The sequence below is a fragment of the Phyllostomus discolor genome, chromosome 13 (assembly GCF_004126475.2).
Source record: "Phyllostomus discolor isolate MPI-MPIP mPhyDis1 chromosome 13, mPhyDis1.pri.v3, whole genome shotgun sequence".
Lineage (NCBI taxonomy): Eukaryota > Metazoa > Chordata > Mammalia > Chiroptera > Phyllostomidae > Phyllostomus > Phyllostomus discolor.
This window is the reverse complement of record NC_040915.2, coordinates 13156388-13178779: the sequence shown is the minus strand read 5'-3', so window position 1 is coordinate 13178779 and position 22392 is coordinate 13156388. Positions and strand designations below refer to the sequence as shown.

The window sequence follows — 22392 nt, the reverse complement described above, 5'->3', positions numbered from 1 at the left end:
CTTCAATGTAAAGGTTATTTATTCTATGCAGATGACAAAAAAGGATGATATATATATAATATATATATCAGTATATATATTATATATATATCTCTGTATATATATTATATATATACACACACATACACTGACATGGGAAAAATATCTAATGCATATTCAGTGGCAAGCATGTTAAAGAACTCAATGGTGTAACCCATTTTAATAAAAATATTAATGTGTCCATTGAAATAAAAATGAACAATATACACCCTGTGAACCTGGTTATACAAGTGTGAGCCTGGTTATCTCTAGGATGGTTTCCATTTCACAAGTATACAGTTCTGTATTTTTATTTGAAAAAAAAGGTTTCTAATAGAGGAATATTTATTTTAGAAAGAGGGACTTTGTCTCCCTTTTGCAAGCTGATAAGAGTTCTCTATGACCCATCAATTCTGTAAATGAGGATTTGTGAGGATAACAAGCTCAAAATGGGAAGGGCTTCTGGACTCAGGTCCCCTGGTCGGGTAGAGCGTGAATGGGACTTGGTCAGTCCTCCGGCTCACCAGCCTTTCCTAACCACGAAGCACACCTGCCTGTTCCCTGCTGCTCTCCACCTCAGCTCGGGAGGGTGACTGAGGTCTTGGCCAGCTGCCTTCCAGCCTTGAACCATTGTTCCAGGTCCCAGCTGACTGAGCCTCTGGCAGTAAAGCCAAGGCAAACATCGCCCTGACTTCCTGAGCGAACACCTGTGGACTGAGAGAAGACACTGTGGGTCAGAGCAAGTGCTCGGGTAGAGCGTGGGGCAAAAACCAGAGCGAAGCCTGACAGGGAATAAGGACAGCCCAGATTTTGTTCTGGGCCAGCCATTGAATCTCCCTGTAGCCCCCGAATTTTCTATTGCGGTGGTGAGCTCTTCCTTGGGTTCTGAGAGGCATGGAGAAGAGAGCGTTCTGTGGCCCGAAACACAGCTTATGGTGGAGGGATTTCCAGGCTTTGTATATGTTGTGCCCTCGGCTTATCCTGTCTAGCTTCTATTCATTCTTCAGATTTCAAGTTATAGACAACTTCCTGTTTTTTTTTAAAGATTTTATTTATTCATTTTTAGAGAGAAGGGAAGGGTGGGGAAAAGAATGGGAGAGAAACATCGATTGATTGCTTCTCGAACGCAGCGCCAGGCCCTGACCAGGGATCGGACCAAGGACCCTTTGCCTTGCTGGATGACACCCAACCACATGGTCAGGAAGAGACCACTTCCTCTTTGCAGGCTCCCCCACTCCCACCACCCCACTTTTACCGCCCTCCTGAAAGGGCTTAGAGGCCTGTGTTCACACAGCCTGCCCTACCCTACTCTAGCAAGTTGCCTGTTTGTCCTTCCCACTGGGGTTTTAACTTCCCAAGGTCAGGGACCATGATTGTCTTAACTACTGAATCTCTAGTGCTTCGTAAGTACTCAGAAGCTGTTTTGATAAGTGGATGAATATAATGAAAAAATGGCAAAGAGGGCAAGTGGCAGAGAATCCCTCCCCTGGTCTGGAGTGTAGTTCTCAGGAGCCTAGGGCGGAGCCTCCAAAAGCAAAGGAAAGCAGCCAGGAGCTTTGTCCTCCCTCTCCTCCTCCCCTCTCTCTCCCAGTCTTCTGTCACCGCGTCCCTCCCTTCCCCACCTCCAAATTCCACATTCAGTTCGGAATGACATGGAGCTCCCTCTACTGGCCATACTTTATCGCCAGGGGAGCCAAGCCCAGGCACTCTCATTTGTGTTTTCTTCCCTCCGGAGCTGTTCTACCCTCTTCTGGACTCCGGGGCCCCTGAGGACTGGAGCATGAAGAGAAAACAGGACTTGTCAACACACCAGAGGTTTCCTAGGTCTGAGCTCCCATCCCCACCCCCGCTCTCGACACCAGGGGGCCTTCCCTTACAGCCTCACCTCATGCTCAGTTCCAGCTAATTCACGGAGATGTTGATTTCTGGAGCTTTTGGCTGATACATCAGCTCTGACTGTGGAACAGAGATCTCAAGATGAGTTTTGAATAGCCAACACACACACACACACACAGACACACACACACACGCGCGTGCCAGAGACAGCAGAGAGAAAGGGACCCAGAGAGTGAAAGGATATAAACCCACATTGTGACAAACACCAGGGTTGAGAAAGCCCACTAGACCTGTGTCCCCAGCTATTTCCACCCCATGGGCCCCCGCCCTAAGAAAAAAGATTTCCCTCACCCCTTCAGTGTGCCTGTGTCAATACAGAGCTAAGGGGAGCGACCGTATTGATAAGGTCCTCAGGCTTAATGGAAATGTTAGAGTCTAGGGCCCACTCCTGGCTGACAGTGCTTTCCCCAGCCTCCCCTTCTCCATCGAGGGCCCGTCGTGAGCCCACCTCTTCACTCTCGCTCCCACTGAAGGAGCACTCTGGCTCTAGCCCCTTCTCAGGGGTGCTCCTTTCCTTCTCTGGCATCAGTTCGTCAAGCCAGAGGAGTTCCTGTGGCGAGAAGACCCACTCCAGTGCCTTCCGGACCCCCACCAGGCCCAGCAACTGCGGGCATAGACACAGAGCTCAGGAAGACTAACGACAATCACATCTGCTCAGCACTTCCGTGTGCTAGGCAGTGCGCGTCATTTCGCTGAGTGCTAACATATTCCTCTGGGGTAGATATGATAATTATCGCCATTACACAGAGAGGGAAAGTGAGGCCCGAAAGTTCAGGAACTTCTTAGAGGTCACACAGTCGGGACCAGATTGGTCCTATTGCAAAGCCCATGACTCGTAACTTCCTCGGTGAGTGGGAACAAGGCTAGAAGCCACCTGTGTTCCCGCCTCCCTAAGTAACAGAAGTGGCAGCATTGCCTTTCCCAGGGCCTTAGTTTTTGGGGTGTTTTTTTTTCTGGGGAGGGTGTTATATCCCGACCTGTGTTCAACCAGCCTGAAGAAGCTAGGAAAGAAGTCAAACCAGGCATTCCATCAGCCCATCTGTAGGCATCCCTTGGCCGTCTTTGTTCTAGGATTCCCAACCAGGCAGAGCCGGGGCAAGTGAAAGAGGGAAGAGCCTTCCTCTTACGGAGGCCTTGGCCACCCTCCCAGACTCAGAGTCTCCCAGGAACCCTCGGGACACCACCCACCCCTGAGTCACCATAATGGGGAAAATGATGGCTGCAGGTGTAGACTTGACTATCCAAAGCAGACCCAGGCAGGCAAGCTGGATGGCTGTGAAGAGGTGGACCCTGCTCAGAGGTACATGCCTCAAGAGCAGGAGGTCTGGCTGGTGTTTTGCTGGCATCAGTAACAGCTGCACCCTCTTTGTGAACTGGGGGGACAAGAGGAGGAGGAAAGCAGGGTATGTGGGTAGCCTGGAGAGTGTCGCTGTTCCCCATTGAAATTCTGCACCGGGAGGTCAGAGGACGGCCTTGGTCCCCCCTCACCCAGAGCATGGCAGCAGAGTCCCTGTACCCAGAAGAAACAGGAAAAGAGGGCATGGGAGGAATTGGCTAGTGCAGGCAGGGAGTACCAGCAGGAAAGGGAGGAGGAGTGGGGGTTCATGGTGATTTTAATGGGCTCACCTGGATGCTGCTAATTGCTGCCACCCCCATGTACAGGAAGATGCCATAGAGCACGGGCATTGGGATGAACTGGTAGGAAGAAGTGGAGAGCCAGCGAAGGAGTTTACCTCTGCCAGCTGCCCAGGTCCCCCACGTTGGGGACCAACCCCAGCATCCAGCATCTAAGCCTACCCAGGTCTACGCCTTCCTTTCCCTCTTTGCATGCCTGATCTCACTGAATCTTCACATCAGTCAGATGAGGTAAATTACGTAATTGGCTCCGTTTTACAGATGAGGAGAGTGGGTTTCAGAGAGTCTTAGTAAGTCGCCCATTACCTGGCTGATCTCTCCGACCTTACCTATCACTTTCCTCTCTGCCTTCTCTGTTCGTGCTATAGTGACCTCTTGTCCTTCCCTCAGCGTGCCCGAACTTATTTCTGCCCCTGGCAGGGCCTTTTCCTTTGCCTCTTTGCTTCACCTAAAATGCCCTGTCTTCCTTCTCACTGCTCATCACTGCGCATCTTAGGACCCCCGGAAAGGCCTCCCCTGGTCATCTAAAGTAGACACCTGGCATTCCCGATCACCTGACTCTCCTTTACTCCTCACAGAAGAGTTCACTCTCTGAAATTACCCTATTTTATTGTGGGGTTTAAGATTTTTAAAAAATCTGTCTCCCCTCACCAGACTGCAAGAAGTGGATGGTCTCTTTTAATCGCTACTACGAGCCCAGTCCTGGGCAGTGCCTGGCGGATGCGCTATGCTCAATAAGCACCTGCCGCATGAGGAATGAGAGTCACCCAGTCAGCAAGCCGCCAATCCGGTCCATCCGGCTCTTTCCACTACTCCACTCTCACCCAGGCCCTGCGACCTTTCCCTCCCCTCACCTCTGTGGTCCTGCCGGTGACTCTTGTGTGCCATCTCCACGCCCTCCTTGACGGGTTAGCTGCCAGCTCGCTGCACCTCTCTGTTATTGCTCATTGTGTAATTTTTGTTCATGCATGTGTGTTGCTGACAGAGGCTTGGTTCTACAGTCCTTTTCAATACCCCCCTCCTCCACCGACCCCTTCTCCCAGGTGCCTAGCAGAGCCTTGCACACAGCAGGTGTTCTATAAACACCTGGTGAGGGAGAAGTGACAGGCTTTTACCTCCAAGTTTTTCTGGGGTGTGATGATCACACCCAGAGTCTAAGGCTTGTTGGGGGCTGGAGCAAGGGCAGTGCTTGACCCCTGGGCAGGTGGGACGGGACATGCCTGCACCCTGTCCACTGGGGAGAAAACCCACTGGGAAAGAGTTTGGGTTCTCAGATCTGAGAAATGCCCCCCTTGGTGATCTCTGTGAGCTACTTAACTTCTTTAATCTTCAGGCTCCTCATTGTAAAGGACATATGCATCGCAGGGTTAACACGAGGGTTGAATGAGGCCAGGTATGGAGAAACTGAACATGCACTAAGTGTTCAGCCAGCGTCGGTTCTTGCATTTATTATTACTACCCAGCCCCTGCTGCCAGCCTGCCTAACAAAGGTACCTTGAGTATAGGTGCCAGGAAGATGGAGATTCCAGTGAGAATGAACACCACCAGGCCCGTCAGCCTCTGCTCCCTGTGGGGAGAGGGGAAGTTAGCCAGGGCCTAGGAGAGCCCCAGGGGCACCCAGGATGAAGACCCAAGCCAGACACCACTGCAGACCCTGGCGGCCTTAGCTTGGTGTGAGAAACCAGTGGAGACGCAGGGACAGAGCACTTCAATAGGAGGGTCCCAGGCCTCTCCATCAATTCAAGGTCATAGTTGCTCTTTGTTTTTATCTTTATTTTTTTTATTTTGTTGCAAAATTAGCAATTTTTACACTGGGGTGAAGACGTTCATTTCAGTTTACAAAGTTAATTTCACATACTTTGGACAGATTATGTTTCCAAAAGTTACAAAATTGTTTTTGTGATGGCTACTTTGTAACATCCATGAGGCGCTTCTGCACTGAGTGGGGTTAATTAGGGGGCACCTCCCACTGGCTCAGCCCTGGCTGCTCCAGCCTTACTTCAGTGACGCTCCTCTGAGGGCCCTCCCAGCCCCATGGCCGGAGGAAGAGAGGGGAGATCTGACACACTCAGAGCCCAGAACCCACCCACTCATCCCACTGCAGTGGTCATGGGGCAGTGAGTGAGCCCTCTGGAGTCACCAGCCTAGAGTTTCAGCTGCCCAAATGACTCTGCCTCATCCCCTGCTACCCCACCTTGCTGCCCGCCTCTCGTGCCAGCCTCCTGAATACTGGCCTCACCTGATGCCCAGGAAGCTGGGTGGCTCCCCCGGAGCACAGGCCCTGCTCTCTCTCCGAAGACTGTCCATGTGGGCCAGGGAGATGACAGTGGCTGAGACATACCAGGGCAGCCCAAGTGCTGATGTGAGCAGCATCAGCAGAGCCACACAGAAGAAGTCCAGGTGGAAGCCAGCTCCCTTCTGCAGGTCGTGGTGGGGCAAGGAGGATGAAGCTAGCCTAGGCTAGCCCTCAGGGGTGGGAGAGGGAAAGCCTGGAACCCACTCTGGGACTTCTGTCCCGTGGTCCAGGGGCCTAGCATGTTACCTGGCAGGCCTTACCCGCAGCCTATATTCAGCACGGTTGAGAATGACTGCTGTGATCTGCTGGTCCATGAAGATGAGGATAGACAGTAGCAGGGCAGGCAGGGCGGCTGCCACACTTAGCCACCAAGGGTTGGTTCCAAAAGATGACACCAGCCAGTCACGCCCAGGTAGTGTGGGCTGGGGGAGGATGTTTCATGGACAGATTGAAAGGGTCTCCCAAGAGCACCTCAGCTGCACACCTGGCATTCTTCCACACCCCCCTTACCACAAGCCCTCCGCACCGAGACCCTGGATGGTAGGTAGGAGCAGTATGCATGTGTGCACAGCTGGTTCAAAGCATCCCGGCACCTTGAAAGAGGGTGGAAGGAGGGAGACCCGCCTGGGACTCCCCAGTCAGGGTTTCTGGACTTTGTTTTTCTGGGCCCCTCCCTCCCTGCAAGGGGAGGAGGAGGTAGATGAGGCCTGCCCATACTTCTTAATGAACAGAGCTCTCCTCCCTAGGCACACCCCCCAACTTCCAGGGTGGGGCGACTCAGGCTCAGACCTGCCTTGACCTGGGGCAGGGGCAGGGTGAGGTGTGTCTGTGTCTGCTCTGATTATAAGCGTCTGTGTGCGGGACGGGGCCCCAGTTGTCTTGCGCTCTGAGTCCCTGAGGCTGCCTCAGTTGGAGTCCTGGCTGTCCTGTCCTGGAGGAAGCTGGAAGCAAGTCTCCAAATACACAGGCAAAGCCTAGGCGCCAAGTCGGTGCACTGTCTTGCCCAGGGAGGGAGCCCCAGCTTTGCTGGGTCAGAGCAGGCAACCAGGGGTCCAAGCAGAGAGTGGGGAGTCGCGGAATGGGTAGGGCCATGCCAAGGCTAGGGAGAACCATGACAATAGCTAACATTCAGTGAGTTAGCTAACATTTAGTTGTGGTAAGTACTCTGTGACAAGTACTTTACATTATTATCTGTAAACTTCAGATATGGGGTAGGATATATTGTTATTTACTATGTCCATTTTATAGACGAATAAACTGAGGCTCAGAAATGTGGGTCACATGGATACGAAGTAGCAGAACTGGAACTCAAACCCAGGGCTGGCTGACGGGATCCCACCCTTTTAACTCTGTACATATAATCATAGCTCCCGAGTATTCTGCACTCACTGTGTCTGGAGCAGCATCTTATTCATCCTCACAACAACTCTGTGAGGCCATTATTGTTACTATTTCTATTTTATAAGTGAGCAAACAGAAGCTTAGAGGAGATGAAGTGTGGGGTCCATGCATCTTCCTCCTCCAGGGTCCTGTCTGCTGGCCATGCTTTCCCCTCTCCCAGCTCTCACCTTGAACTCTCTGGGCACCATGAGCTTTGGCGTGGCTAGACCCAGGAAGGCATCAAGGCCACAGCCCAGCAGGATGGCCAGGACCGAGGAGAAGTCGCTGAGTACCTTGCGTACCTAGCCACACAGTGGACACTCAGTCAGGTCCAGGCTTGCCATCACCCCAGTTCTGTACCCCTTCCCATTCACACGCAGGGCCTGAGGCCAAGAGCTAGTCCTCTCCCACAGAAAGAGAGCCGACACTCACCACAGATGGGAAGAAGCGGCTTGTCTTTACATGCTTGAGGGCCATGGCAAAGAGGAAGGAGGTAAGGAAGAGGAGGAGGGAGAAGAAGGCAATGTCAGGGACTGTATGACAGCTGGGGCCACGAGGGTGGCCTCCCTGCCGGACACACTCGGGGGGAGGCAGCAAGGACGCGTTGACCAGGCCCAGGTCCTGTAGGGAGTGGTGGTCAGCAATGAGGTCCAGGGCCGCAGCATAAACATCCACTGACGCCCCCCGAGACACCAAGGGCTCAGGGCAGGAGGCTCCCGAGCCCTCACAAGGGGCTGGGCCTCAGTGACCTGCGAGGGTTTCTCTGGCCGGTGGGATGGAAAGAGCCAGGAGCCACTGACTTCTTTGGCCTCCACCCTGTCTTTCCCAGGCCGTCCCAGAAACAGGCTCTCACCATGCTCAAGATGTCATCTCTGTCTTCTGGCTTTGTCCTTGTCCACTGAGACTCATTTCCTGGGAAGCGGAGAAGAATTTGGGGGTGTGTCCCTCCTCTGGGAACCTTCTCCAGCCCCTCGGAAGCCTAAGCTCATAGGGTCCAGCTGAACAGGAAGTTCTTAGTTCTGACCCATCTGTCTGCTGACTCCAGCGCCACCATGCCTGCCCCTCGGGACACTGCCTCGTGCCCAGGCCCCTTCGGGTTCTCGCCTGTCTGTGTCCCTGGCGCCCAGCACAGGACTGGCCAGAGCAGACGCCCAGCAGGCATTTGCTCAGTGGATGAGCGTACACATCCACCAGGGGCAGAACTGGTCTTGTTCGCGCCTGCACAGAGTCTGGCGCTCTTGAGAGGACACCTCTTCCCCAGGCCTGGTGTTTCCTTCTCTGCGGAGGGATACGTGCAAGTGTAATGCTCTGGGCTTCTCTCCACCTGGTCAGTAGCCCAGATCCAGGGGAAGAGCAGTGACTGATTTGATTGGTGAGTTTGGAGAAGAAACTGGGCGTGCCCGGCCCTGCCCCTATCCTCCCCTGCTCCCCGGAGTAAGCTGCCTGGGCTCCTCTGGAGCAAGACAGTCCGTGTCCAGGGCTGCGTGCCTGGGTGGGTGTAAGTCTGCCTCATTTTGGTTTCATCGTTACAAAGCCCGTGCGTCCAGAAATACAGCCACGTTCTTCCATCAGTATTGTCAGCATTCCTCTGTTGACGCATTTTCAGCTGGTTTAGAATCAGAGTGGGGAAGAGCTCTGAGCCCCACCTGCGACACTCCCCACTTCCCTCACCCACCTCCAGGGTCTGGGTACTGGCAGAAGCAGCCGTAGGCGGGAGAGCCAGGCCTCTGGATGGGATAGGCACGCGTCAAGCTCAGCATTTTGCCCACAGCATCGTAGATGAAGATGAGGCTGATGAGGGCACAGAAGCCTTCCTCGGTGAATCGAGTAAAGTAGCGCACCAGCACACTGGCCTCTGTGGCCACCAGCACCAGGCAAAAGGTGGCCACCCAGATGCCCACCCACAGGCGAAAGGGCAGGTAGTCCAGGCTGTAATCTCTGGGGGTGAGAGACAGGCAGGGCTTGGCAGGGCTGTTCTGCTTGCACCTAACCCAGGCCAGTGCCGCTTGAGCCGGACCAATCCACCCTTCCCTGTTGGCTCGGCCAGGACCAGGCTGTTGAGGGGAGCGAGTCCCACCTGCTGAAGTTGAAGAGCAGGCGTTCAAAGACCAGCACTGGCCCAGTGCTGCTGAGGATAGTGAGGGGCTGGCCGGCCATGAGGCAGAAGGCAGCTCCAGCCACTGCTGTGCCCAGGAAACTTTCCAGCACCCCCTGGAAGCCAATCGGGGAGCTCTCAGCACAGGACCCTGGTGTCCTCAGCACAGCCAGCACAGGGACCCAAGCTTCCAGGGAGCCTCCTCAGCCCACCTGCAGCCCCAGGGAAGGATAAAGGGCGTGGCTGAAGGAATACCCAAGCGCGTACCTGTCTCCCTTTCACATCCCCACCCACCTGAGCACCATCGGTGGCTTCTCCCAGCAGCCCCCCAAAAGTAATGGCGTTTGTGATGGTGGCCAGATAAATGTAGAGCACAGCCGAGAAGCACTGGGGGTGCAGGGCATCCAAGAAGTCGCTGGGGTACCACGAGGCCTTCCGCCGCACGTCCTGGACAAGGCCCCCAAACAGCCTCCCGCCCACTGGTCGTCAATGATACAGGTTTCCACACCCTACGTCCCCATATCCACTACCGTCTCTGAGCCCGCCTCACGGTGAGCACACACCCCTACGGTCCTGAGACTCCTCCCCCCTCTACCCCGCCCCCTAGTACCAGGACCCTTACGCCCACCCCAGCTCGCCTCACCTGCCTGTCCGCTGCAACTCCGGGCTGGGCGTGTGCTGCGGGTGGCCGTGCCTGTCCTCAGCCCGGGCCCTTCGCTGGGCAGAGGGGCCCTTGACCTCCTGCGTTTGCAAGGGGAGCCTGAGGTGAAGGGAACCCTGGTTGAGTAAGGATCTCTAACCCGCCGCCAACTGGGCGCAGACCTCATGGCGCCCTGCCCCCTGGTGGCTGCTCCGTGTCCCTGCCAGTGGACTCCAAATTCAAGGTTAAGTCCCTGTTCCTTTCCTAGGATTTCCTCCCCTCCTCAACAGTGGAACTGGACCCAAGACTGTGGGGAGAGAAGGATCTATATGGCATGATGATCCCAGATACCTTTTGTGCTGAGAGGGCAGGCATTTAGGCGGGGGAATCCGGGATGTCGGGTCCCACCGACCTGGAGGGAGCACTGTCACCTCCTCTAGGAAGGCATCCAGGGCTGCCAGAAGGTCATAAAGGTTGCTGGCCCGACGCACTGACCACTGGAATTGCTAGAGACAGGCACAGAGTGGCAGTAAATGCATGTCTGGGTTCTTACATGCATTTCATAGTCTCAAAAAATAGACACACACGAGTCACATAGGCAAACCAGTCACTGAAGCACTTGTTCATTCACGCGTGCATTCAGTGAGGACCTGTGGGTGCCTACTGTCCGCCGGCACTGTGCTAGGTAAGGAGCCTACAGTCATAGCCAAGGAAACCTCAGTCCTCATGGTCACAGACACAAAGCCACACTCTGCTCCACAGCTGTAGCCAATCACACACAGAGTCCACACACACACACCACACCTGTCCAGCTCACCGGGTCACTGAGGAGGACAGCCATGGCCCGGCCCATCTCGTGATAGCTCCTTCCCAGCGTAGGGGGACCAAGGAGGAGGCAGAAAAATCTGAGGAAGGAACCGAGCCTCGGAGAGGGTCAGAGGCTGCTATCCCATAGGGCAGCCCTGACTTCTGACCTCCCGACCAGCCCCCATGCACACACTCATGGGCACGCCTACTCTGCAGTCCTGATCCTCTTCAACCCCTGAGCACCATCCCCCATACACCCAAGAGGACTGGACCAGACACCCCTCAGTCCCCTCCCCAGCCAAGGCCCCGGTGGGCTCCAGGATCCCTCACTCCCACTCAGCAGCCTCACCTGCTGGGGAGGGGCACCTCCGTAAGAGAGCCCAGCACCACCGGATCCTGAAGTCGCACAAAGGCCCCCAGTGGCTGAGCCAGGAAGCCCAGTTCTCCTGCCAGCACAGCCCCCGCCTCAGCCCCTGGAGGCAGCTTGTGCCTCAGGGCATTTTGACGCTGGGTAGGGGTTCGAAGAGACACAGAGGATGAGTGGTCATTTGTGGAGGGGATGTTGGCAGGATATGGGCTGATGAGGGGTGGGCCCCTATTAATCCCTGACCCCTCTCCCAGCCCTGCCCAAGGAATGGCTGCAAACCTGTTCTTTCAGGGGGGCTTCCTCATCATGGGAAGACTCTCTTGGATGGGCAGACCCTTTAAAACAGGATTTTGCAGTGATTAGGGGCACAGGCTTCTGGAATGGATCCACTAGGGTTCCCTGACCAGCTTTGCTACTGACAAGCTGTGAAAACTGGAGCTCACCCTTCCCCACTCTGAGCCTCAGTTTTCTCACCACTAAAGTGGGTGTTATTGTGGTACCACCGCACAGGATACTTGTGAAGATTAAATGAGACACACGTGCAATGCCCCCAGCGCAGTGCCTACCAAGAACACCCCTTCACAGAGCTCTGGCTGTTATGATGGCAGTCCCTCCATTCTTCTCCCCTCACCGTTACCCCTGCTCCCTCCACCTGTGAGTCCTGGGTTACAGTCTAAGCCAAGGGTAGACCTCTTCTGGTCCAGGAAGGTGCAGGGGAGACCTGGGGCCCTGCCACCCCAGGATGCCTGGGCCTGGGCCCAGGGAGGGGCCTCTCACCCCAACAGGGCCTAGTGCCTGTGGTCCGGATGAGGTGCTGGGGCCTCTGCAGCAGCAAGGACTGCAGCTGCCCTCTCAGCTCCGGGCTCAGCGACTCCACTCTGGTCACCTGCTCTGGAGAACAGAGGTGGGATCCAACTCTTTCCTGAGAGCTCCTTGTCCCTGAAATCTCCTTTCTCCTCTGACCAGGTCACTTTCCCTCCTGGGAGTCACAGGGAACAGAGCAGCCAGTGAACTTGATTCTTCACTCTGCTTTTCCACCTCCCCGCTGTGTCAGGGATGGATAATCCCGAAGGTGGGTGTGGAAAATTCTGAGACTCTGGGGAGCTATCTTAGAAAAATGGTGGCATGGCTACCCAGGCCCTCCCTCTAAAGGCTCCCAGCATACCGACAAGCTCCAGGAGGCTCTGAGCTGGACAGTCCAGCAGGACAAGGCCCTCGGCCAGCAGGCTGCGAAGCTTCTGCAGGCTGGGCAGTGCCAAGGTGGGCACATGGGGGGCACTCCACCGGCCCCCACCTACCTCCAGCTTCTCTTCAAACAGCACCCACCTGCAGTAGAGAGGGGCAGACAGTGTTATTTGGGGCATCTCTCCCAGGTCCAGGAGTGGGGATGCAGGGAAGCCAGGGCAGGTAAATTAATGAGGGAGACGTGGGCCCAGTGGTGCAGAGTATACCCCTCCCCAGAGAGTCACCCCTGGGCTTGGGTCGTGGAGAAGGCTGAGTGTCATGAAGGGCGAGGGCCTGAAACGAGGACACAGAGAGGAGCTCCTGATCATGGATAAGAATACTGCCTCACAGGAAGAGCTGGGGTCATGGAGGATGCCCCAGCTGAGGAGGGGAAGGACCCCATAAAACTGGTCTGGGTTTCACTCACCTGCCTGTCTCTCTCCACTCCAGCACCTGGGGCCAGCCCAGAAGCTCATTCAACTGAATGAAGAGCAGGGGGTCCTTGGGTACCCCCTGTCCCTGGCTGTCAGTGTCTGGGCTGGGGCCAGAGCAAGGGCCACTGTCCAGCTCTCCTGTGAGCATATTATCATAAGCAGTGTGGCCGTCAAACTCCTCCTGGCCCTGCGGCTTCATCTTGGTGAGGCTTGCACAGACTTTTAGCACTAGTGCAGTCCTAGCTTCTGAGGCCAGGGGCCCCCGGCGTTGGCTGCATTTATAATGTACCTCCGTGCAGCACAACACAAACAGGGCAAGGCCTGTTGACTCCAGAGCCAACCGGGTCACCGCCTCCTTTCTTGCTTCCCCCTTCCCCACTGGCCTGAGGGTGTTTGTAAGCCCAGCCTGAACTCTCCCAGGCTCTCCAGAAACACCCTAGCTGGGGCCAAAGTGTTGTGTGCTTTTACTGTGGGATCAGGTCTGACCTTACTGTGTTTTGTGTAAACAGACAGTAGTAAGTGGTTGGCCAGGGTCCGAGGACTGACACTGCCAGAGTATGCTGCCCCCTACTCTGTATCAACTAAAAACACTAAACACTCAGGACTATTTGGGGTGTCACCAACACACCCTGAGGTCACTCATTTGGACAAACAGAGACTTAAGAAATGACTGGGCCTGCAGAAGCCAGGCGTGGTAAGGGAGACAGCAGGCAGAGGCCCGGTCCATTAAGATGGGCAAGTGACGGAAAGTGGAGGCAGTTCATGCAGAACACAATGGCTGAGTCTTGCATTCCTCTGTCAGACCGCACTGGGAAGCTCCCCACGTTAACTGTGGTCTGGGGTCTGCCCCTCTAACTGAACGCCCCGGTGAGGATGGAGGAGCCAGCTAGCGTGTGTGTATGTGTGGAGAAGTTCCTGGAGCTCAGTGGGCAAAGGAGAATGTGGTTGGTCAGCAGGCCCTGCTGACGCTACCTTCAGACTATATCCAGCACCCAGCCGCATCGCTGCACCTCCAACACTAACCCCATCCAAGCTGCCAGCATTTCTCAACCGAACTATTTCCAAAGCTTTCTAATTTCTTCCAATAATCTCCCTACTTGCACTCTTCCTTCCGTGCCCAAAGTCCATTCTCCGCACAGCAGTCATAGGGGTCCTCATAAAAGGCCATTGAGCCACATTACTTTTGAGCTCAAAACTCACCAAGTACATTTCCATTACTCCTTGAAAAAAAAATTGAAATCTGTCATGGCCTACAAGATCTATAGCCATGCCCCAGCCCACCCTTCTGACGACAGCTCATGCCATGCTTCCTTCGCTCTCTGCTTTCCAGCCCCACAAAGCCTCTTCCTACCCGAGGAGCTCTCAGTAGCTCTTCTGGCTTCAAGGAGAGCTCCCCGCCCCGCCCCAGATCCTCACATGGCGGGATCTCCATCACCTGAGTCTCATCAAGGAAGCCTTCCTTTTCCATCCTGAGTTTCCCTTTAGGTCACTCTTCATCCCATTTCTCTGTTTTATTTTGTTCCCAGCAGTTTTCACTATTAGTAACTACCATCCGTTATTTGTTTATCCTTTATTTCCTGCCCCTACACACACAGACACACACACAGTGGAATGTACCATCCACAGAGCAGGTATTTTGTCATCTTCACCGTCCTGGGTGCAGGTTCAATGGGCACATGGAAAGGGAGCAGGTGGGAGACGAGATGCGCTTCTCCTGGAAGCCACGCGGGGGCACTACTTCCCGCGGACCAAAGCAGTAGGGCGGCTCCCTCGGGCTGAGTGGTTGCGGTGAAGGACCGTGACAGGACAAGGGCGGGGTCCTTGATCCTCCGACCCTCCGCTTTGCCCTGGCCCTGGCCCACAGCTGAGTGGCTTGGTGGGATGCGGTGCTGGGGGAGTGCAACAGGGATGGGAAGAGAGGGCCAAGCAGGCTCACCTAAATGTGGGTCAAAACCCCCACTAGATACCTGGGAGTCATCTCCTCCCTGAGAAATGGGGCTCATGCTGACCCTTCCCAGCAATCCCCGTCTGGACTCGGAGAGATTTGCCCGGAGCCCAAGGAGCTCACAGGGCAAGAACTAGAGGAGTGAGTCACTACCGTACATTATTACCAGGTGGGGACAGGGTGCTGAGGGGGGAGTTGGTTTCAGTCCCAGGGGGAATAGAAACTGGTTTAGGGCTCCAGGGACCCTGGAATCCCATGACTACCTCCTTCAAGAATGTGCCTCAAGCTCAGGGGCAAGTTACTCAAGGGAGTGTGAGGGGAGCAGGAGCATGGGCTTGGTATGCATACCCCCTCACACAAGCACCCTCCCTTCCCATCCCCCACTCCTGCCAGAGTTCAGATGGTCTGCCTTTGCCCTCTCGGAAGCCCCAACTACTCGGGCTCCCAAGACTGCCTGCAGCAGAGGGCCACCATGCCTGCACCCTCCCCCAGCCCCACTTCCACCTCTTGGGCCCCGACTGCCTGAGCTGGGCAGGTTGGTGAGAGATGCAAGGAGGAAGCCAGAGGTCTTCCTGTGGGCACCAGCCATCTCCCCTGCAGGGAAGATGTGCTGCATGGGTGGGTGGGCAGCCGTGGGCCTGCTGGCCCTGGAGTTCTAAGACTGAGGTCTCAGCCTGGCTCAGTCAGACTTGGGTGTCCTTGAGCAAAGCCCTTCCTGAGTTTTCTTATCAGCCAAAGGGGAATAATAAAAGCACATACTTCATAGGCTTTATTGAATGAAATAAGGCATGTAAAATAGACCTGGCACATAGTGAACACAATAGAGGGGGCTGTAATTATTATATAACTATGAAAATAGTCACTCTCAGAGTAGGGAAGAAAGAAAATACGATACCCTGAAATGCCAATTGTATTTAACCATTGCACTAGGCATATTATCTTATGTAATCCTTAGAACAAGCTTTTAAAAATCTTTCATTTAAAAAAACTTTTTAAAGAAAGAGAAGGGGGGGAGAGAGAGAGAGAAACATCAATTTGTTGTTCCACTTATTTATGCATTCATTGGTTGACTCTTGTATATGCCCATGACCAGGGATTGAACCTGCAACCTTGGCATATCAGAATGGTGCTCTAACCAAATGAGCTACCCAACTAGGGTTAACTTATTTTTTAAACTATTTATTTATGTGAGTCTAATTATAGAAGAAGAAATATAGAAGTTGCAAAAAAAAGTACAGAGAAGTCTCCAGCTGGTGCTTTTCATCCAGCCTTCCCCAGTGGAAACGTGGTACCTAAGGATAGATGGTACAATATCAAAACCGGGAAAATGGTATTAGCACGATACTGGGAACTAAACCACAGGCCTTATTCAGAGTTCACCAGTTTCCACATGAACTCATTTGTTTTGTATGTGTAGATTTTTTGAGATTTTATCACAAGTATAGATTCACTTACAACAAGTTGGACAAGTTGCTCAAACTCTTGTGTGTGAGGGGTTCTCACCCCTTTCACAATCAATATTTTCTTTTTATAAATGTCGTTAATACTTGCTTACTATTCTGAAATAGAGTTCACAGAAAATATCTTCACATTTACTCTGTAGAGAAAGTCAGTACCCTAATTGATATTGAAGAGAAAATGATTTAAAATTTTTGAATATGCAAATACTTGGTCACAACTGCTCTACAAATGTCAGTGAAGTGGCACATTGCTTGCATATACGCAGACTTCTTTTGACTGTGATGGCAACAAATACCGACAGATACAGCTGTACTGTTTAGTCATTGAGCCAACACCATAATGACCAGTCCACACTAAATTCATTCCCGGAAAACTCTATGCAAAAATTCTTTTCTGTTTTTGTGTAAATTAGAGGTAGTTCTCAGCTCAGGTAATAGCAATCACATTTTTCACCCATCTGAATGGCTGGGGGGCATTTAAAAGTGAAATGTGGGGGCGATTCTTAATTGTGTGGTTCTTAATGTGGGGGGCAGCTTCTCCCCAGCAAAAGCCAAAGGACTCACTCCCCAATCAGTTAACAGCCAAGAGCTCACCCAGAGATTCCTAAAATGTCCTCTAGGGGTCAGTATCTCTTCCTTTGTGAACCACTGTCTTAGAACAAACCTCAGTTAAGAGCAAGTGGATAATGTTCAACTGTGGAACTGCAAGCTCTGTGACCGCATTCCCAAGAGGAACTGAACCTATACATTCTTGGTTCAGAATGTGCTGTGACCTCATTCCAGAGTAGAGCCCTGGAGAAGTTAATAACAGTCCTGATCTATTAATACAGAACTTTCCATTTTGCCAAGCACTTTCTCTTTCAATTGTCACAAGAATCTTTTAGGTGATTGTTACTCTCCCCACTCAGGGAAGAAGGAGCTGAGGCACAGAGAGAAAGGTCATCGTGCCCTGTAGCTCAGGCACTGTCGACTGACACAGGATTGCTTCAGCATGATTTTCACAGTGTGACTGCAAACAGTCCATGGTGGATGGCACTGGCCAGGGCCTGAAACAGAACAATTGCTTCAACCCCTCATTTTTTTTTAAGATTTTATTTATTTATTTTTAGAGAGGGAAGGGAGGGAGGGGGAGAGAGAGAGAGAGAGAGAGAGAGAGAGAGAGAGAGGGAGAGAGAGGGAGGGAAACATCAATGTGCGGTTGCTGGGGGCTATGGCCTGCAACCCAGGAATGTACCCTGGCTGGGAATCAAACCTGGGACACTTTGGTTCCCAGCCCGCGCTCAATCCACTGAGCTACGCCAGCCAGGGCTTCAACCCCTCATTTTGCATAGGAGGAGCCCAAGGCTTGAAGAGGAGGTGAGTTGTGTGATGGGTGAGTGAGGAGTCACTCGCCCCTCCCTGCTGATGGAGAGCCGTCTGTGCTAGGGAAAGGGCCCAAGCCCTGGGACTGGAGATGTTAATTCCTCAAAGTCCCAGAAATGGGCCCCCAAATGCAGGCAGATGGCTTGGAATCCAGGCCTGAGCCAAGTATGTTATTGTAAATGCCCCTTCTCCAACATTTGCTGGGGATGCCAGTGATTCCTGACCCTCTCAAACACTCTCCCCACCTCACCCACTCCTGTTCTCCATCCTATTCAAATGGCTCCTGACCCCAGGCAATCAGACAAGAGAGTCTGTCTACCTCCGAGTGTGGGTGAGGCATTATGTGGTGCTACCTCCAGTCAGCGGAGGAGGTGCGAGGGGACTCCACAGGGCAGGGCTGAGCTCAACTCCAGCTGCATCCCCGAAACTGCTTGATCAGCTGCTTCAGATGGGAATAGAGAACATGGTTGAGAGAAGTCTGCCTGGGGCAAGGAGCAGTGACCCCTTACCCTGAACTTCCATGTTTGGTTAACTGGGCTCATGGCCACCTGGTAATAGAAGTATCCTCAATGGAGCTCCCCTCTTTTCCACTCTCCCTGGCCAGCAGAGCCCCGGGTCTGCTTAGGACTCCCCCGATCAGAGTGGAAAGAGAAAGCCGCTGCATCCCCTCCCCCAGGGAGCACATGCTTCTCTCTGAGCTCTAAGCCAGGGTTGCTTTCTTGGGTGGAGGTTTCCAAAACTCCTAGTGGCTTTGCAGATGCCCATCTTACTGATAAGCATTGTGTCTACTGGGAGAGAGGGACCACTTCAGCTCTGAGGGTGGCTGGCCCAGGGTAAAACAACCTTATTTAAATCCCCACAGGAAGGAAGAAAGGAAGAAAGGAAGAAGGAAGAAAGGAAGGGAAAAGGAAAGAAAGAAATTAACTAAAAAAGTTAAAAGAGAAAAGCATTTGTTCTTAATAACAGCTGTCACTGAGTAAGCACCTACTATGGGCCAGGCATCATATTCTGCTTTATACACATGATCTGATTTAATCATCACAAGGGTCCTGTAATAATAGCTACTTTTATTGTCTTCATTTTGCAGATGAGCAAACTGTAGGTCAGAGAGGCTGAATAACATATCCAAAGTTAGAAAGCTGGAAAAAAAAGAACAGAAACATAATTTGAACCCATGGCTGTCGGGCTCCTGAGAGTGGATCCACTTCACTGGCTGCCCTGCTGCCCTTGCCTAATCCTCCTTCCAGCCTGTGAGGCAGGGATCCTCACCCTCGCCCCCAGGACAGATGGAGCACTGAGTCTCAGTAAGGCTGATGATGTTTCTGTTGCTAGAAGCAGACAGAGGGCAGCGGTTGCCTCATCCATTTATTCAGGGTAATGTTGAGTTTAAGAGCACAAGTCCAGGAAAAACTGAAGCTTAGAGTCTTGCTAACAGGGTGAACTTGGGCTGGTACTGACCTCTTTAAGCTTCAACCCTTTAAAATGGGGAGGGTTGCCTACTTGTGGGACGGTTGGGAGGATCACACCAGGATAATGCACGTGCAGTGTTGAGGGCGTGGGAAGTGTCTTTACTCAAAGCTCCTCTGCCTGTGCCTTAGAGGATCAGATTCTGTTCAGATGCTTGACACATTATCCTGGTTAACTGTGCAGATCAGTGCTTCTGAACCTGGCTGGTGAAGAATTACTTGCCAGAAGTGTAAATGCTTGGGCCCCACCTCAGGAGATTGTGAGTTAGAACTGAGCTGGGCCTTAGCCCTTTTTATCTTTAATACATTCCCAAATGATTCTGGTGCACAGCCACATTTGGGGGAACAATCTACTGGTGTAGACATTTCAGCCACAGCGGGGCAGACACTCAGATTGGTTCCTCCCTAAGTCCCTTCCCCCACTTTCTGGTCTCCACCAGCATCCCTTTTGCGCAGCTCCTCCCCACTGGCTTGTGCGTGTTCTCCCCAAATCAAGCTCTGTGTGGCTTAGCAGTGAGTCAGTGGTACTCAGAGTATCATGGACCTGCCTCCCTAGAGGCCTGGGCACCCAGCACAGGGCTAGGAAGCAGGATACCAGGGCTCCTAACCCCTTCTGACTCACTGGTGGCCCAGGGCCAGTACGTCTCTCAGCCTCAATTTTCTCATGGTCAGTAGGTAGTCAGAGAAATTGGAGTGGCCCATTTATTTGGACTCTGCTTCCTTAGAAGTGTGTCTCTGGCATCTGAAAGCCAGACAGCAGGTAGAGGAAGACTCTGCATAACCGTGCTTTCCCGTTGGCATCCCAGTCGATGCCCACAATGGTAGGGAATAAAATCCAGGGTCCTCCTTGGTCTGTAACATCCGTTATCTGTCTCTAGCTTTTGCTCCAATGTGACGTCATATCCCTTTTTCCTTTCTGGCCTCCTTTTTGTTTCTCGAATGCTCCACACTTGTTCCCACATCAGAGCTTTTGCACTATTTGCTTGGACCACTGGCTTGGACCACTGTTACCATGGACGACCACAAGTACGGTTCCTTCTTCTTATTCATGCTCATATGTCGCTTGTTCAGAGAGGCCTTTGCCGATCAGTCACCAAACCTAAATTGTCATCCCAAGCACTGGAGCACATTGTTTTATAGTAAATCATTGCATTTTAACTTTTATCTCAGCTCTGTCATCATAGCACCTATTTTTCCTTTTCTATGGACCTTGTCCTGCCTGTGTCCCCTACTGCTGAACGTAGTGAGCTCCACGAAGGCACATCCTTGGCTGTCTGGTTTATTGCTGCGTGGCGAGTGCCTGAAAAGCGCTCAGTGAGTGTTCAAGGAATAAGTGAGTTAATGAGTTTGCTCCAGCATTAACTGCAATTTATCTTTTGGTTAGGAGACACTTAGTGTTCTGAGAGGGGAAGTGACTCTCCAAATACATCCCAGGCCTTTTGTCTTCTTCTCCAGGCCTTTCCCATAAGACCTGGTTGACACACAAACCTCGCTGGGGTGAAGCTTTCAGGTGTGACGAAAGCTTGGAGTTGCCCATGAATGGGACTAAGGCTGATGTGGGGGTGAGAAGGCGGAAGAGCACGCGAAGGGAACGGCAGGCTGGGACAGGACAGCAAGGTGTGAACTTGGCCTTGGGTCGAGGCAAGAGGAGTGACTTGGCTGTGTGTCAAGAAGTGTTCCCCTCCACCCTCCCCTGAGGAAAGCCCTGACCCCAAGGTGGCTTTTTAGGGTGGGGGGTTGGGGGGGAGCAGGTGATCAGGCAGTTGCTGAGGGAGGACAAAGGTATGGCCTGGGTCCGACCACCCTCTGAGGTCCTCAGCCCAACACCAACCACCCAAAGGAATAATTCCACAGTGGCACTTGGCCAAATAGATGACAGGTAATCTTCTGCCTGAAACCAGCCAACTACAGCACAGGACCTCAAACCTGTGGGAGAAAGGGAGAAAAGAGCCCTCTAAGGGAATAGAGTGGGCAAGGTGGAATGCTTTGTGATGATGATGATGATGATGATGATGATGTCACATTTACTGAGAGTTTATAATATGCCTGGCACTGCATTAACTGCTATATATGTGTTCCCTTGTTCATCTTCAAAAAAAAAAATTCTCTCAAAACAAAACAAAAACACCTCTCTCCAAAGTAGGTGTTCATATTATTACTGTTATTCCCATTTCAGAGATGTGGAAACTGAGGGTCAGGGAGAATAAATATCTTGTCCAAGGTCACACAGTAATTAAAAAGGCAGGATTGCAATTTAGAGCTGTAGTGATTCCAGTGCACCTTAGGACCTAGGGAGGGCTGCAGGGGGCAGATTAAGAGGGCAGAGCCTGACTGACCCCTGCAAAAGCAGGGATGGGGAGGGACAGTAGGATGGACTGTGTATAAATAGCAGGCCTGTTTTTATCCCTACACATGGGCTGAATCAGGCAAGCGGCTCTATCTGGCACAATTTGAGGGCTCTGAATGCCAACCCAGCCCTGTGTCACACAAACCCCTCCCCAGCACGTTCCTAGGAGCTGAAATACCTACTGAGAGTCATTTCTTTGGGTCAGGACATTGACTCCAGAAGACCCCTGTAACAACAAACAGGTTGGGAGAGAAATACATCACTCTCCTGGCACCTGTCGAACAAAGCAACCCTAGGCGAGCTAGCTGCCTGTCCTGCAGAAGTGAGTCTCAGCTTTTATGTTTCAGAAGAAGGATGGTGTTCAAAGGCAAGGGAAAGCATGGGCTTGTTCCACATTCTGTGTCTCTCCAACCCCAGATCTTGGGAATTATAACCCGTAGTCCCAAAATCCTAGCGGACACTATGTCCTAATGGGGCACAGAAGCGGGGAGGGAGGTAGGAAGAATCCTAGCCTCCTTTGCTTTTGTTGGATTGATACCAAGTGTCTGCAACTGCAACTCTAGTTACCCCGGGGCTCGTGAGACCTGCTGGTATTCATGTGTCTAATTTTTAAATGACAAATAAATGTACTATTTATTGGTATTATGTATTTGGTAGGCACAGAAGCGGGTTTCTGAAACTCAAACTGACATACATAGTAGAGAGCCCCGCTTTGGAGAAGGGATGGCCTTACGGACCGGGCCGGGGAGACGGGAAGGAACGAGGAGTGCCCAAGGGCAGAGCTCAGCTCCCCAGTCACAAGGCTGCAGGTCGACGAGGGTTTGGGGAAAGGTAGGAACTGGTCCCCGCCACCTGCCGGTCACCAGTCTTACCCAGTCAGGCCGCGGCTGCCCTGGCCTGGTCCCAAAAATGTGAGCACCGCCCCTACTCCCGCCCCCTTCCCCGCCGCGCCCGCCGGGTCGGGGGCTAGGCTGCAGGCGCCGGGAGCCGGGCGCGTGTCCCGGCGCGGGAGGGGGAGGG

General features: G+C 52.9%; 1 protein-coding gene across 10 annotated transcripts; it reads right to left on the bottom strand.

Annotated features, from left to right (window-relative positions):
• Positions 1-1439: 1439 nt before the first annotated feature.
• SLC4A9 (solute carrier family 4 member 9) lies at positions 1440-14137 on the bottom strand. Of its 10 annotated transcripts, none has more exons than XM_036014092.1 (22): positions 12786-14135; positions 12300-12460; positions 11912-12025; positions 11414-11469; positions 11117-11274; positions 10778-10865; positions 10312-10466; positions 9964-10080; positions 9615-9789; positions 9303-9436; positions 8901-9163; positions 8079-8137; positions 7658-7876; positions 7414-7527; positions 6106-6267; positions 5789-5967; positions 5044-5116; positions 3541-3609; positions 3114-3287; positions 2363-2518; positions 1904-1974; positions 1440-1791 (listed from the first exon to the last, which is right to left on the bottom strand). In XM_036014092.1, exons 1-21 carry the CDS (start codon positions 12989-12991, stop codon positions 1921-1923), a joined length of 2886 nt encoding a protein of 961 aa, XP_035869985.1. In that variant the 5' UTR covers positions 12992-14135; the 3' UTR covers positions 1440-1791; positions 1904-1920. The 10 variants fall into 10 exon arrangements, with proteins under 10 accessions (XP_035869985.1, XP_028383521.1, XP_035869986.1 ...); XM_028527720.2 differs by having other exon boundaries at positions 7658-7846; positions 12786-14134; XM_036014093.1 differs by lacking the exon at positions 3541-3609 and having other exon boundaries at positions 12786-14136.
• Between the last annotated feature and the right edge of the window lie 8255 nt (positions 14138-22392).